The sequence below is a fragment of the Patagioenas fasciata genome, chromosome 17, assembly GCF_037038585.1.
Source record: "Patagioenas fasciata isolate bPatFas1 chromosome 17, bPatFas1.hap1, whole genome shotgun sequence".
In the NCBI taxonomy this organism is placed as follows: Eukaryota; Metazoa; Chordata; class Aves; order Columbiformes; family Columbidae; genus Patagioenas; species Patagioenas fasciata.
Window position 1 is genome coordinate 7,146,687 of NC_092536.1, and position 14,945 is coordinate 7,161,631.

Below are 14,945 nucleotides of genomic sequence, written 5' to 3' on the forward strand. Positions count from 1 at the left end.
CAAAGAATAATGCTAGAGATTGAATTAAGATCGCTCAGCATGTGAAATTACAGCTTAATTAAAAAAAAATAAAGCTAACCCACAGATTTATAGGTAACCTTAAAAAAAAAAAATCTGAAGCACGAGTGTGTTTTTAGTGGATCATTACTTAGGATCTTGTATTCACAGTATTTTTTAATCCAACTTTGACACCTAAAGCTCTGCTTACCTGGTTCAAAGATACAAATCAGCTGCTTTTGTCTTTTAAGTACCCAGAACAGAGACAAATTTGTCTCAAAGGTCCAGCCCCACTGAAATTTATTTGAAGAAACAACAGCATGCAAGGACATAGAAAAATAAAGGGAAAAGACAGAGGAGTTTGTAACAAGTGAGGTATTTTGGTGGGGCTTTCCCCCTTTGTTTTTTTATTGTTTTGCAGGGCTTCTTTCGCCTATGTAGCTGCTTCCATAATGAGTTCTACCAGAACAGCAGGGCAAAACAGTTGAATCTCTAATGAGAGTCAGCCCTTGCAGCAGAGAATCTACAAGCAGCTCTACAGGCTACTCCATCAGGAGGCAGAAGTTATGAAAAATAATATGCAATTGAAAAATGCTGCTGGATGAAATCCATTATTTATACTTAAAATAAACACATCACTCTGCAAGACCAAGTGCTGTCCTGACAAAAAGCGTGCTGCTGCTCTTCATGTGCCATCTAAACCTTGATAGTTTTAGGAAACAAACAGATATTAAACACCACCAGACATTATTATGCAACAGTAGCAAAGATTCTGCCAGCACTGCCTGGTTCCCTCTGCTCTGTACTTTGATAATTATCACAAATGGCACCTGCAGGTTTGAAACACCAAGTTTAACATGATATTTAAGAAGCAGTGGACATATAACATATTAATAGGACAGGTCTTCCTTAAAGGTTCCGGGCTTGGTAGGAGAGCAGCCCAGTCAAATTCAAACACCACCAGTTCAAGCCAGTCAGGCTATGAATATAAAGACTTAAAAAGTCAGCACAGGCAGACAGCTTCAGAGGAATTCAGAAGAGTCTCAGTTCTTGGGCTTTGAAAAGCAAAAACTGTTTCTCTGTCCATACCACCCAGCAGAAGTTATTAAAGCACGGCAACTTGGTTGGCGTGCTCCCTCACAGACCACACAAACGCCTTACTGGACGTATGTGACTGTTACTTCATTGGCAGCGGTAGAGCTGGAACACTGGAAAGCGAAGTCTAGGCTGCTCTGTGCACATCCATCTTTTGAAAGTTCATATCTTCTGTTATTCAAAAGCAATGGAAGACACCATCAGAAACCAAATTTCACGACAGGGTGGTTAGTAGGTCAAGAGAGGTTCTCCTTCCCCTCTACTCTGCCCTGGTAAGACCACATCTGGAATATTGTGTCCAGTTCTGGGCCCCTCAGTTCCAGAAGGACAGGGAACTGCTGGAGAGAGTCCAGCGCAGGGCAACAAAGATGCTGAAGGGAGTGGAGCATCTCCTGTGTGAGGAAAGGCTGAGGGAGCTGGGGCTCTGGAGCTTCCAGAAGAGGAGACTGAGGGGTGACCGCATTAATGTTTACAGATCTATAAAGGGTGAGTGTCAGTAGGATGGAGCCAGGCTCTTCTCGGTGACAACCAACGACAGGACACGGGGTAATGGGTTCAAACTGGAACACAAGAGGTTCCACTTAAATTTGAGAAGAAACTGCTTCTCAGTGAGGGTGTCAGAGCCTGGCCCAGGCTGCCCAGAGAGGTTGTGGAGTCTCCTTCTCTGCAGACATTCAAACCGCCTGGACACCTTCCTGTGGAACCTCAGCTGGGTGTTCCTGCTCTGGTGGGGGGATTGGACTGGATGAGCTTTTGAGGTCCTTTCCAATCCCTGATGTTTTGTGATTCTGTGACTTATTGCAACATCAGGTAGATGCAGGGTATCTATAAATAAAAGCTTGACTTAGAAGAGTTACTGGGTTTGTATGCTGAGAATCAGCCCTCAGACACTGCCAGTTTCAAACTTGCAGATGAGTCTTCATTTGATGCCGCTCTGCCAGTGGTCTTATTTCAACCATTATTTTACCTTTTTTTTTTTTTTAAATGTTTTTCATTGGTAGAACATCCTGGCCTGAAGTGCATTTCTCATTTGCTGAAGCTCCAATTATATTTTACTTTCAATAATTCTTGACACAAACCCATGGTTTGTTTATAGTGTGTAAATATTAAAAATAAATGAAGTCTTTCTGGTGTGATTGAATATTCTCCATCTCAAGTCTAATACACAAATGCTTAAATTTAGCATAAAGCTGGTATACAGGATCGCTATAATCAAAACATCTTCATTTTGTCTTCTATGAAACGTAATCATATCAAAAAGGAGCAATATTAAGTGACCCTCATCTTCTAATAAATTGCAAAAAGCCTATTCAGCTATTTTACAGCCGAAATAATTCAACTCCACGAGGATTTACATATTAAGATTTATTTTAATGTTGAGGCAGAGAGATGAAAACATGAGAAATCACTCCATTAAAGCAATTTTCTACAATGTAATTCAGTTCCATAAAAAGACTCTGTGATTATAGCTTTGAAGCTTGAAACATGTATTTATTTGTAAGATGCACGCAGTAAAGTTCAGAAAGATGGAAAGGCAGCATGTTACCTTTGACAATAATAATGGCCTACAGTAAAGTGTTTGTTACGACACACTAAACTTTACTACAAATAGGCCTGTAGAGAGAACACGGAGGAAAAAGGGTAGAAGAGCAAGTTGCCAGGGTGCAGGAAGCCAGAGATTCATTAGTGCATCACAACGGTGAACCGTAAGCTTTTGCCCATGTAGTGCTCTCAAAACCAAGGCCTACCTGGATGGAAAATTCTCGTGTTATGGACAACATGTTCTAGTTTGAGAAAGTTTATTGGCTACAAGAAAACAGCTAATGATATGCAGTGTGTCTTTTCTAACTTGTAATGCCTATTTTCGATGATTTCTCTTAGTTAGAGACATAGAGAATAGTAAGAAAATTAATTGTACAGACAAATTAGTACGTCTGCAGGTACAGGAACCTCCTTTTGGTTGGGAAAACTGTTCCAAGACCTCACAATGAAATAAACAGAACTATAGCACAGTGTAACATAGACAAGTTGCCTGGAAAAATTACACTTCGCAAGAGACTGGTACAGAGGGCTGTGACTTGGTCTAGTGGCTGTTCAGGGAATCGGGAGGGCCGGGGACCATTTCCAACTGATAGGCAGACCTGTGTCCTTCAGAAGGCTGAGGCAAAGGTGGAAAAGCCTTAGGAACTATTTAAGAAGAACTTCAACGTTCTTCTGAATAAAGAGAAGCAAAAAGATTTAGTTATGGTGTGTTGAAGAAAACAAATGGGGACTGAAGTTATGTATCTGATGTTAAAATCTGACACCAAGAACACTGTGGTCTGGCACTTATTACAGAAACAGGTGTCTCAGAGTAATTTATCTCAGAGGTATAGAGCAAGACATTGCTTAACAATAGATATCAAGAAAGATTTAACTTTAAACAATTAAATACACCTGAATTTGACCCAAAACATCTCAGAAGTGTTTTCCTATTTTTACACTGATAGCAAGTTGTTTTCTGCTATAAATCAATAATTTCAATCTCAATGCAATCTTTTATAGCAAGCAAACTACTGTAAGTTTTATTTTTAAATATTGATCGAGGCAGAAAGTTCACTTGGCAAGCAACTACAGTTTGCATCCAAAGGATTTTCCCAAGAGGCATCTAATTGATGCATCTGTCTTTTGCTAACTAGCAACACAAAGAAAGTCAGACCAAATAAATGGATATATTACTTCAGCACCAGTCACATCATAAACAAAAGCCCTTTTTAGGCAGATTCCAGATGCAAAAAGGAATGCACTCTAGGGACAATTGTCATTTTGGTTCCCATTTCCTTTATTTCTATAGAATTGCATCTGCTTTTCAATACAAAAGGCCAGAAAAACAAGTCAATGAAAGGCACAATGATACACAGTGGTCAATAATTGCAATCCTTCTGCTCCACTGTCCTTCAATTACTTTCCAGGCTAACTTCAAATTGTTGGTTTCAAACTGAAAGCCCCAAATGTATCCACCCTACTGAAAAAATTGCATCTTTTCCTGAACCTCAGCTGTGATGCCCCAACATGATTCCCCCTAGTTTAAGTGATAAAGTAGAAGGCGGGAGTTACAATATTTAAAGGATTTATCCTACACCACATAACAGGCTACCAGCAAAAGGTCCATGATTGCAAAGCCCAAGTCTTCTGACAGTCTGAAAACAAAGGGTTACAGTAAACCCTCCAGTGGGGAAAGTCATGAAGGTAAACATTACAGAAGCATAATTGAGCACCTAACAGTGGCTTGAGTTTCTGGTTCAAACATCGGCTACAAAAATTAATTGTATTAAAATTATAGAAACAAGTCTGTTTTAACTAGAACCGTCTTTACCTGTATGCATTTTTTGAAGCTGGTCGAGGATCGAATTTGAATAGAAGGATGCACATTGAAGAATTGACGTTTAAATCTTGCTTCTTCCACAAAGGCTCAGTGCAATCTCATTCTGTAATAGTCTACAAAGTAAATAAAGATTATCTATTATACTGAGAATTATAAAAAGATAACCTTGCTTCTATGCTGAAGCTTAAAGGTCGCAATGTTCTCATTAATATAGCTCAATAAAAATAAACAAAGCAGAACTTCCAAAATAGATTTGTTTCAATGAATGGTTTACTACCAGAATTCCTACAGTGATTGTTTCAAAGCTATGCTTGGCTAATTTAGATTTTTGGGAAAGAAAAAAGCATAAGAAAAATATTGACAAAGTCTAGAGTGCTAGCAATACATGAAATTAAGACTCCTATGTAATTTTCTGATCATTACCAATAAGGTACCACTACTCCCCCCGCCCCGCCTCCCCAAGTAAGGCAAAATGCTTCTGTTAGAATAAAGGAGAAAGTAATACTCAAGCTGTTGCAAAAGCTGGAAAAAGCCTGATCAAAGACATTTCCAAACCTGTAAATAAAATATACTTTAGGTAAAGTTATTATTGAAGTCCAGGAGAAAGTATTATTGTTTATCACTGAGAAAAACTCTGGGTACAAACAAAAACACACTGGAGCAGAGTGTACATTCTGCTGAATAGTTTCCAGCACCTGTGGTATGTTTAACATTCTGGCCATGGTCAGATGGCGTAACAAACATGCTCTCTATTTCAAAAGCATATAACAGTGTTCAAATATTTTGTGCTGCCCCAATTAAAATTTTTCTGCTAATAAAGCCGCAGCCTGCTCCCCACTTTTTGTGGCTGCTAAAACAGTTATCCGAATGTTACCAACGAACCACACATAACCGTGTTTCACTGCTACTGAGAGTTTCTTCCATGCTGAAGTTTTCAAGGCAGGATTCAATACCACAACTCTAAGACCATCTGAGCAACCTGTGACTGAATCAATTTCTGTACAAAATGTAGGTTTTTTAACCATACTTCGAAGTATGTAAAAAGCGTCTCTCTTGCTCTTTAATTTCCACATAATTTACCTTGAGAGGTATCACAAAACAGATGATCTTGACTACACTTCATATTACCAGAAGTAGTGCTACAAGTGCAGCATTCAGACAGATTTTTCAGTTAACAGCTTGGCAGTAGCTGCTGGCTCCTGTTAAGTCACGGTTCAGCACCACAACTCGCCTGCTGGCACTGCCATGGCACAAGTTCAGTCTTACAATCTCATATTCTGCAAAGAGCCTCTTCTGTTGCAGGAATGAAATAACTCCAGAAGAGGTGCAACAGTCCTGACACACTCATAAAGGCAAAAGAAAACTAGTGCAAGAGAGTGCGTGCATACAGATATATCTGTATCTCAAAGTTAAGAGCAGCAATAACCTCGCTATCCAAACTATTTTCTGTTAACAGCTTACATAGTAAGTCATTGGACAAAACAGAATTCAATCACACCATAGGGTTTCTTCACCTCTAAACAGTCAATCTCAAAATAACTGGTTTAGAAATTAATCAGAAATTGAATATGCAGACTTGAATCTTGGATAACTGATTTAGTAACCTGCTGTTTAAAAAGATCCATAGGCAGCTTTATTTAGAAAATCTAATCAGTCTTAAGATGGTTTTATCACCCTTCTCACACTCCTCTTGCTGAATTTTCAATAAACTGCAGTCATACTGGAATTGTAAAACCAAACTACCAATTCTGGAAGACTCAGATCTTCTGCATACAGACCTTGTTAGCTTTTCACAAAGTGTATCGCAGCTGCTTTATGTCACTAAGCATAAATAACATTGACCTGTTCACACCTTCCACTTCAACTCTTAAAAAGAAACTGAAGCAAAACAAAACTGCAGTCGTGGTTCAGATCACAGAGCACAAATTTCCTAGAGCAACAGACAGCTTATGAGCTAGAGCACAGTGCCATTCCCAGATAATGTAACTAAAATATAACACAGCTCTAGGTACATCTGAAAGCCTTTACACTTTTTGTTTTTACTGTAAATTTCTGATGCTGTCCAGATATCCAGGCAGTACCCATTTGCCGTACTCTACCTCAGTTCCTTTACTCAGGTTACTATTTCTTCTACCAGAAAGGATTTAAATTGCAGAGCTTCCTATTCATGATGTCCCCTCTGGAACATTATGCTGATCTTTATTCTGTACCAGCTCCCTTTCTTTTACCCTTCTCTTGTCTCAGTCCAGAATCTTCTTGTCTTGCTTTATGCCCTCTCTTGCATCCAAACACACTCTGCCTCTAGACACCTGCTTTGTCATGGGACATCTATTTTCGTGTTTGCCTTTCTAAAATCTGTACTCATTATTATTTGGTTCTACTGATTCAACAGAATTATCTTTTTGTCACTCCATCAACTCTGCATGATGTTATTACAGTTCTTCAAGTTACATTTGTGTTTTATTATCTCCAAATATCAAACCAGTATTATTTATCTCGTGCTCCACCTGCCGGCCTAGAAACAAGCCTAAGTGTTTATAGGCCCTATATAAACAATCCGACCTTGTTTGTTATTCAGAGAGAAGCACTGAAGCCAGCTAAAACAGAGCTACCCCTTAATATAATAGCAGCAATACTTAATTGGTGAAGGAGGCAACCAACGCATTTTGGTGCCTTCATCAATCAAAGCTGACATTGCATTTGCAACACCTGTTGTGGTTTTATGCCCAGGGCTGGATGTTAGCCTTAAAATTCTTAAACAAAAACATATTGTAGGTCAGACTCAAATTTGGATATTGAAAATTTGGGACAATTAACAAACATTAGGAGTAAAAAAACCCCCAAAATTAAGAGAGGCTGTCATAGACATATCAAAAAATGTTCACAGAGGTGTCATTCTTTCAAGTTCACATTCACCACAGGTGCTGTACTGCGGGGATGAGAGCAGCGTATCGCATGGAGCGGCCACCACAGAGCAGATGTCATTCAGCTCTGGTCTCCCATGATCAAGGAGTGGAGAAGATGAAAAGGATTAGGTCAGCAGTGGCTTCACACTTGCAACTTGACCCTACAGCTAATCCAAAGCTTGATCAAAAGCTGACTTTCCAGCTCCAGTTCAGCAGAAAAGGTGTATTCGGAATGATCCTTAGACACACAGGGGACCGCTTAGTTAAAAAAAGGCTAAGTTGTGGCACAGCACATGCCTTTTAGTTTTCTTTTTTGAAGACAATACAAGCCAGGGTATGCACACCGTGCAATAGGACAAGGTCTGCAGAATGGGGGGAAAAAGCTTACTGTGAGGTGGAGACAGTGAAACACTTATTGCTCTCAGGATAATGAGTTTTTATAAAATCTAGTTTGATTACTCCTAGTCAATATGACAACAGTTATCAAGGAGAAAATGACAGCAACACTTTTCTATTTCTGTAACATGTTTCTAGTTTGCTGTCCAACTTACGCCTAGTGCACACAAACCGGCTTGACAAGAATCACAAACATCCTGTAATTAAGCGTTCTGCTCCAAATGGCGCTGCTAATTTGGAAATGACACTCGAGTAACCAACATTCTTATTCTGTGCTACTGTACTCTGCTAGACAGTACAGTGTGTTGCTTTGCTCACTTTAACGATTTGTTAAAAGCCCGAGTGGATACACGCCAGCATTAGGTAGCATTTAGAGGGACTATCAAGAGACCAAAACATGATAGATTGTGTTTGTTCTTTTCATAGGGTTCTACCATCATTTTGTTGATTAGAAGCAATCAGTTCACAATTTGGCATAAATCCGTTTTACCCTTAAGAACTCCTGGTAGCAGCCTTTGAAAAATGAAGCCATTTGTTATGTATTTTGTTTTCACAAATGAAGCATCATAAATAACATCTGTCAGTTACCACAGCGATCTCAATTGCTTCTCAACTGATCCAAAACTGTTGTTTAGGTGCACTCTAAGAGACAGCTGAAGATCATTACTCAGCAGTTCTGATAGTTTTATGAACCACAACAACTACTCATGGTCAGCAGAGTCTAAAACCATTTTACTGCTTTTTTTGAATTTGTCCAAAAGAAACTGAACACTACACTTGTCAAAAGCCCATAAGAGAATAAAATTGGATGCATTTTCTTTCAGTAGTGCAGTCAGATTTTTTATACTGGACTTTAAAATGATGGAAAAATACGTGATGCTTGATTATTTTTTAAAAGTAATCTACTCTTGCCCCCCCAAAAAAAAGTGTCTCACAGCTGCATTTTTAAAAGCATTTTACTGATTTCCTTTTGCAGTTCCCTTGTGTAGCGCATGCTCCTGTGTAGTAATATTAATGATTAAAGATGAGAGGGAATATATGGAACCATAATTGTATGCCTTTGAGGTTGCTCCATATAAAGCCAAGTTGTAACTAACTGCAGGTTTGTAACCCTACCAAGGGGGAGAGTCAGTCTTCATTGCAAGAGACAGCAACACAAAGTGGAACACTTAAGAAAACACAAAAAACAACATGTAAGGTGCATGTCATTCTCCAGTTTAACGAGCTAGTTTTGTTTTCAGCTCCCCAGTTTCTCTATTTGGCACCTTACTAGTCCACTGTAGAGCCCCCAAGGGAAACAAAGGCCAGTAAACATTCCCTTTGAGGACACCATGTTTTGAAAACATTCACAAAAGACCAAGTAAGAGCCTTTTACCCAGCAACTGTGCCAAGAGTGCCAGCAACTGTTCTCCTCTGCCGCAGTTCTTCAGACCCAGAGGCTTTTGCTGGACTTCCTCCTCCTTTCAGGCAAAGATTGCTACTTTTAGCTTTCACAGTTCTTAGGTTGTCTTCAGTGAGGAAGCAGTTAGGAAACCCTTCTTTGGGGCAGTAAAATTCATTTTCCATTTCTTGTTTATAGAAAGTCTGTTACAACTAGTTGGAAGAAATACTGACTAGAAGAATGAAATATACTTTCTCTGTTCTTATGTTCTTCCCTAAAGATGTTTCTCTAGACCCTCCCAGAGACAGAATACCAGTCTATACACACCTTTGACCTGACCCAGTATGTCTAGTTTATATTCCTAAGCTTAACTTTATGTGATGGAAGGGCTGCACCCTTCCCACCTCATCACCAGTAACTCTGAGCTTACCACCTACCCTGAATGAAACTTGGGGTCACAGACACCCTACGAATTTGGTGGGGAAGAAGGGACTAAGAAAACTACAAACCCATAGCAGATGAATAGATGAAAGAAGTACTGCAACCATGCTAGAGAAAATAACACATTAATTTCTTTCAAGACAGATACCAAATGAACATTGCAACACAAGAGCTTAAATCAAAGCTTATTACTTTGTGTTCAAACAGCTGCTTCTGAGAATCTACATTGAAATAGATATTAATATTAAATTAAAATATTAACTGAGAAGTTATAATGAAAATAGATAGCAAGTTGGCTTCAGTTAGAGCTGAAATACCTGAATCTCTGTATAGCCATGATCAATTTAGTCAAACTGCTGGTAAGAACTATGGGAAGCCTGAAAACAACTCAGCTAGAAAAAGAGTCATTGAATTTAAGCAAAAAAAGTAAAGTTTCTGTTATATATTTTGAATTTTAAAATCGGCACGATACACAGCAAGGGTGAGCATGTAATCAGGTGAGTCTCAGAGCAGCCTGTGCCTGCTGACCTCATATAATTACAAAAGAAATATCTCAAGAAAACCCTCAGTGCTTTCAAAACCTACAAACTGAAACAACAATAATTTCTAGTGTCTTTCTGTGACCGTTTCTTGACATGCTGTCATCAGAGGGGGTCACCACATGCTGAAACAATGACTTTATCCAATTCTTGTATGTGACACAGGTACCTACTAGGAGCCACCCGCAAAATAAAAATGAAAAGCCATCACATAACCAAAGAGAACACACGTTGGTTGGCAGTTTAAAATATTCCAGTAGCTGCTGTTGGATAAACTTAGAACAAAACGTTTCCTGCACAAAAGGCGCCCGGGAGCAGCGTTGTCCTTGCTGTGTGTGGAGGCGGCTGCTCCACGGGGAGCGGGACCCCGAGTCACCCCCCTCCGACAGCCCTGAGGCGTCCACACCCCGCGGGCCCGTCACCACCAGCCAGGCAGCACCCAAGCTCCCCACTCGGGACAGCTGAAGTGACCGTTTCTGAGAGTTGCCCCCACCTCTCGCACCCAAGCGCGACCCAGGAAGGGCGCCGGCCGGCGGAGGCTCCGCCAGAGCCCCCGAAGCCTAAGGGCCCGGCCCGCACGGCCCGTCACAGAGAAGAGCCCCCGCACTCACCAACGCACCCTGCGGACACCAGCGCACTCGCACCGCTTCCGGGAGCGCAGCCAGTTCAAAACAACGCCCGCCCCTATTGGCTCCGGGCGCCACGACCCCCAGCGCGCTATTGGGGGATGTACTCCCCGCCTCTCCTCTTCGAGCTGTCATTGGCTGGCTCGCACACAGGTGCCCGGTGGGCACCGCCCTCCCCTTGTCCCCACACTGGCCGGAGCCGAGGGTTCCTGCTCGGCGGCCACTGCCGGAGGGGCTGGGCTGTTTGGAGAGCTCATCACCTTCAGCACAGCCCTGCACCCATCTCCACCATAGTGGCCTAAAGAATTTGTCTCTGATATGGGCTGCTTGGTCGCTTCTGCCCATTTCCAGTATATTTTGTTTCAAGGTGTGAAATAACAACATCAGAGGCCTGATCTGAGCTTCACAGGGCTCATACCTCTGAGGACTGAAACACCCAGGATTGCACCGTTGACAGTCTTTGTGAGTTTGGATGTAGCTACTCACCCGCGTCTGGGATGAGGCCACGGTGTGGGATGCTCGTTAGCATGACGACCTTGAGGAGAGACCCCCCCTGCCAGGCCCCAGAGCCCTGAGCCGGCAATGGTGTGAATTCAGGGCAGCTTTCCTAGGGATTCACGAAAACACAGGTAACAAAGTCAGGTTTGCCTTTGGTTATTAAGCTCAGCATGATTAAAACTGATAATTACACATATAGTAATTTTACTTAGATCTGCAGATTTAGGCTGCAATTGGATCTGTGCCACCTTTTTGCCCTTTCATATTAACTTACTCCTGGGTTTTTGAAACAAGATTTGAAACTTTATTTCCGACTTTTTTTGACAGGTGGCAATAGAGGGATTCAGTGGAGCCTGTAAATTAAAAATGCTCTATGGTGAAGCCTCTAATGGAAGACCAGAAGAGCCTTGCCTGCACTTCCAAGTTCTTACACTGATAAACACAGTACACGCAAGATACAGAACACTAATGAAAAGAACACCCACCGGTATATGAGTGTGTAACACGGCTTGTGAGGCAAAACCTTTCATCCTGGATGCAGAAAACCCCAGGTCAATTTGTAGCTTTACCACTGGTCTGTTACATGACATTGAGCAAGTTCATCTCAATACTTCCTTTTTCCATCATCAACAACGGGATGATAACATTGACCTTTGCAAGGTCTTTTGAGATCTACTGATGAAAATTGTTGGGTGAGTTTATTATTATTTGTACTACTGCTTTTGAAACACAACAATAGATTTTAGTTATTACCCACACATATTAAGCTTCATACACATAAAGCTAAAAGATATTTATGTTTTCAGGTACAGAGCTGTTATTTAAAACAGTTATCTGATGAATAAGTAGACAAATTATACAAATATCTTAACCTCCATTACATTAAAATTGGTAAGATACATGCACATTGAATATAATTTATTGTTCTTTGCTGACGTTGTCTCTAAATGTATAGACTCATCACAGTGACCAAATACTATTTAGCTTCCATGCTTGATACCCATTAAAAACCTTCAGATGATATGTCTGCATACCTTCAGTAGGAGTTATATCTGTGGGAAGAAGAAAAGTGTCTATAGGCTTAAAACTTGATGGTGTTAGTTTTTACTGACTTATTTTCACAGAATCACAGATTGTTAGGGATTGGATGGGACCTCAAAAGATCATCTAGTCCAATCCCCCTGCCGGACCATCAATTGTCTAGATGATGTAAGACCTTTACTAGTAAAATCTGTAGCTTAGTAAATGGAGTGGATAATTCACAAGACTGATTAGTTACAGAATCATGTGATGTGCCCAATTAAACAGATTTTTAATGTCAGAAAATGTGAGCAAATGCATCTGGAAATAAAGAATGTGTGGATGGGGACTAGTTTGGCAAGAAATACTTCAGACAATAATTTAGCCGTTACTACATATATAAATGTATCAACACAACCTCTCAGGGTAATGTTGTGGTAAACTGGACTAATGTAATCCTTTAATGTATAAAATACAGAATATACAGGGGAGACAGGGAAGCATTACTGCCTTTGTCCACAGCACTGCTGAGAGGCATGTTGGAACACCACAGCTTTTGTGGCATCCACAAAAGGGAAGTTAGGGAAAAACACTAGAAATAATTCAAAAGAGCATGAAAACAACGAAGGGATAAATAACAAGACATAAAATAGGGGTCTAGGAAGCTTGAGCTGTTCAAAGAGAGAGCTGAGAGGTGACTCGGTCACAGTGCTAATGGTGAACAGCTCAAGTTCAACCAGTACACAGGGATGATGTGCCCGCACCACCTGGCTGCAGTGCACCTGACCAGCCCCTCACACACGCACTTCAGACGTCGGCTGGACCGGGAATCTTCCAGCCTACAGCTGTGAAAAGCACCATACAGCTTCCCAAGAGCAGAAAACCTCCAGCTGTGCTGCAGGCCGGTTGCTGCGGTTTCGCGTACCCACCCAGTGAGGTGACATCACGGTCCCTGCTGCTCCCGCACACCGGCAGTGCCCCGCTCTCGCAGGCGGCAGGGCCGTGCTCCGCGCTCCGCTCTTTGCCGTGCGGGCAGCCCCGGCCCTGCTCTCGCACCGGGGCCGCCTGTTCCCGTTCTCCGGCGGCTTCTCCGGCCGCTTCTCCGGCCGCTCCCGCGGCCCGCCCGGCGCGCTGCTGCCCCGCGCGCCTGCCGGGGGGCCGGGCCGCCCCGCTCAGATGGACAGTCCGGCCGGCCAATGCCTTGCGGCGCGGCCAACCAGTGAGCGGAGGGAAGCGGAAACGCACCAATAAAGCTTTGGTTGCTGGGCGCGATCGCAAAGGAACCAGCCAATAGAAAAATTCGCGGTGCGGATGCAGCGACCCGGTTTGCGTGCCGGCCGCAGGCAGGCAGCGCGAGGCAGGGGTCGGCGGGGGAGCGGGTCGCGGCCCGCAGCCCACGCTGCTGCCTGTGCCCGCCGGGCGCTGGGGCGGGGGGGGTTCCTCTTCCCTTCCGCTGGTGCTTCCCTCCAGGTGTGAATGTTGAGGGATGATTACGCCCCCTTAAAAAAAAAAGAAAAAAAGAGTTGGAAAGACGGTACCTACACGGGCAGCCGGGGCAATGAGCTGCCCTCTCCCGGTGGGCCTCTGCTGAGTCGGGGCTCTCGGCCGGGGCAGCTCTGAGGGCGGTTGTTTTCTGAGATGTAGTTTCGGAAGGGTACGCGGTTTTTAGCGCTGCCCTTGGATTTTTAATTTTATTTTTTATTTTTTTATTTATTCTTGTGGGGAGGACCCGGCTCCTCCAGCGGTGGCGAGCGGCCAGGCTGGCGTGCGGGAGCGGGGACCGGGCGGCCTGATGGCAGCGAGCTCATGTGCTCTGTAGAGAGGAGAAAGCCCCTGTGCCCCCTAAAAACGCGGCCGAAAATCAGAGTAGCAAAGGTAAATGCACGAAAAGGGTTAACGATTGCTTCCCCCTCCTCCCCCCGGCTGGATAAAGATGGTCTTGGATGCCCTTTGTAAATTGGAATGTGGAGGTGGGAGGGGAAAATCAGCCGGAGTCCGTCTATGTTGTCTCGGTGGGTGAGCAGGCGGAGGGGCTGGCGCAGCCCGGGGCTCTCCCGGGAGGACGCGCGGGGGACGGACGCGCCCTCCGTGGGAGCCGCGGGGCTGGGGAGGGCGGGAGCGGTGGGGGGGGCTCCGGCTCCCGGGAACGGGAAGCGAGAGGGGAAGATAAGGGCCTTTCCTTGATATGCTGCCCAGCGGTTGCTGACTATTTTATTGAAGAGTTGGGGATTTTTTTTCTTTTCTTTTTTTTTTTTTTTTTTTGTACACCCGCCTCCTTGAAGCCAGCAGAAGCACGGAAAATAAGCTGAGGACAGAGAAACAAGAGAAGACTGAGGAGATGGTGAGCAGATCATTGGGCTGGGGGGAATGAATGAGGTTGCCGGGCTATTTTCTGTGAGAGCTTCTTGCAGTGTGCAGTACGTTTGGGATGATTTTGCATCACGATTGCAGACTAGTCGTCTTTGTTTGCTAAAGATTGCCGGTTAAGGTTTAACAGCGCTCATCAGTTTATTATGAGATATGCAACCAGGAGTTGATGTATATGAATGGCTAAAATTACATACGCAAGCAACCTCTAAACAAACCAGTATTGTATTAATCCTGCAATATGATGGGCAGTTCTTGTCACGGAGGGAAGTCATTGCTCAGGTTATTTGTGGCATGCATAGGAGATGAGTCTCG

At 43.0% G+C, this 14,945-nt stretch overlaps 2 protein-coding genes across 18 annotated transcripts in view; one reads left to right on the plus strand and one right to left on the minus strand.

Annotated features, from left to right (window-relative positions):
- Positions 1-13,377, minus strand: part of TANGO2 (transport and golgi organization 2 homolog) — a 28,401-nt gene extending 15,024 nt beyond the window's left edge. The window contains exons 1-3 of one of the 5 annotated variants that reach the window (XM_065851743.2): positions 13,193-13,377; positions 11,232-11,352; positions 4,448-4,569 (exon numbers count right to left, since the gene is read on the minus strand). In XM_065851743.2, coding sequence (XP_065707815.1) covers positions 4,448-4,503 — 56 coding nt within the window. In that variant the 5' untranslated portion in view covers positions 4,504-4,569; positions 11,232-11,352; positions 13,193-13,377. Of the gene's footprint in view, positions 1-4,447; positions 4,570-10,730; positions 10,807-11,231; positions 11,353-11,728; positions 11,919-13,192 lie in introns of those variants that run through there. The other 4 variants (XM_071815862.1, XM_065851745.2, XM_071815863.1 and 1 more) reach the window with 4 other exon arrangements.
- Positions 13,378-13,668: 291 nt separating this feature from the next.
- ARVCF (ARVCF delta catenin family member) overlaps positions 13,669-14,945 on the plus strand; it is a 241,239-nt gene continuing 239,962 nt past the window's right edge. For 6 of the 13 annotated variants that reach the window (XM_065851815.2, XM_065851818.2, XM_071815902.1 and 3 more), the window contains exons 1-2: positions 13,669-14,138; positions 14,546-14,604. Coding sequence is in view for 1 of the 13 variants with exons in the window: in XM_071815903.1 (XP_071672004.1) it covers positions 14,602-14,604 (3 nt within the window). In the remaining 12 variants the exon portion in view is untranslated. The remainder of the gene's footprint in view (positions 14,139-14,545; positions 14,605-14,945) is intronic. The other 7 variants (XM_071815904.1, XM_065851820.2, XM_071815905.1 and 4 more) reach the window with 3 other exon arrangements.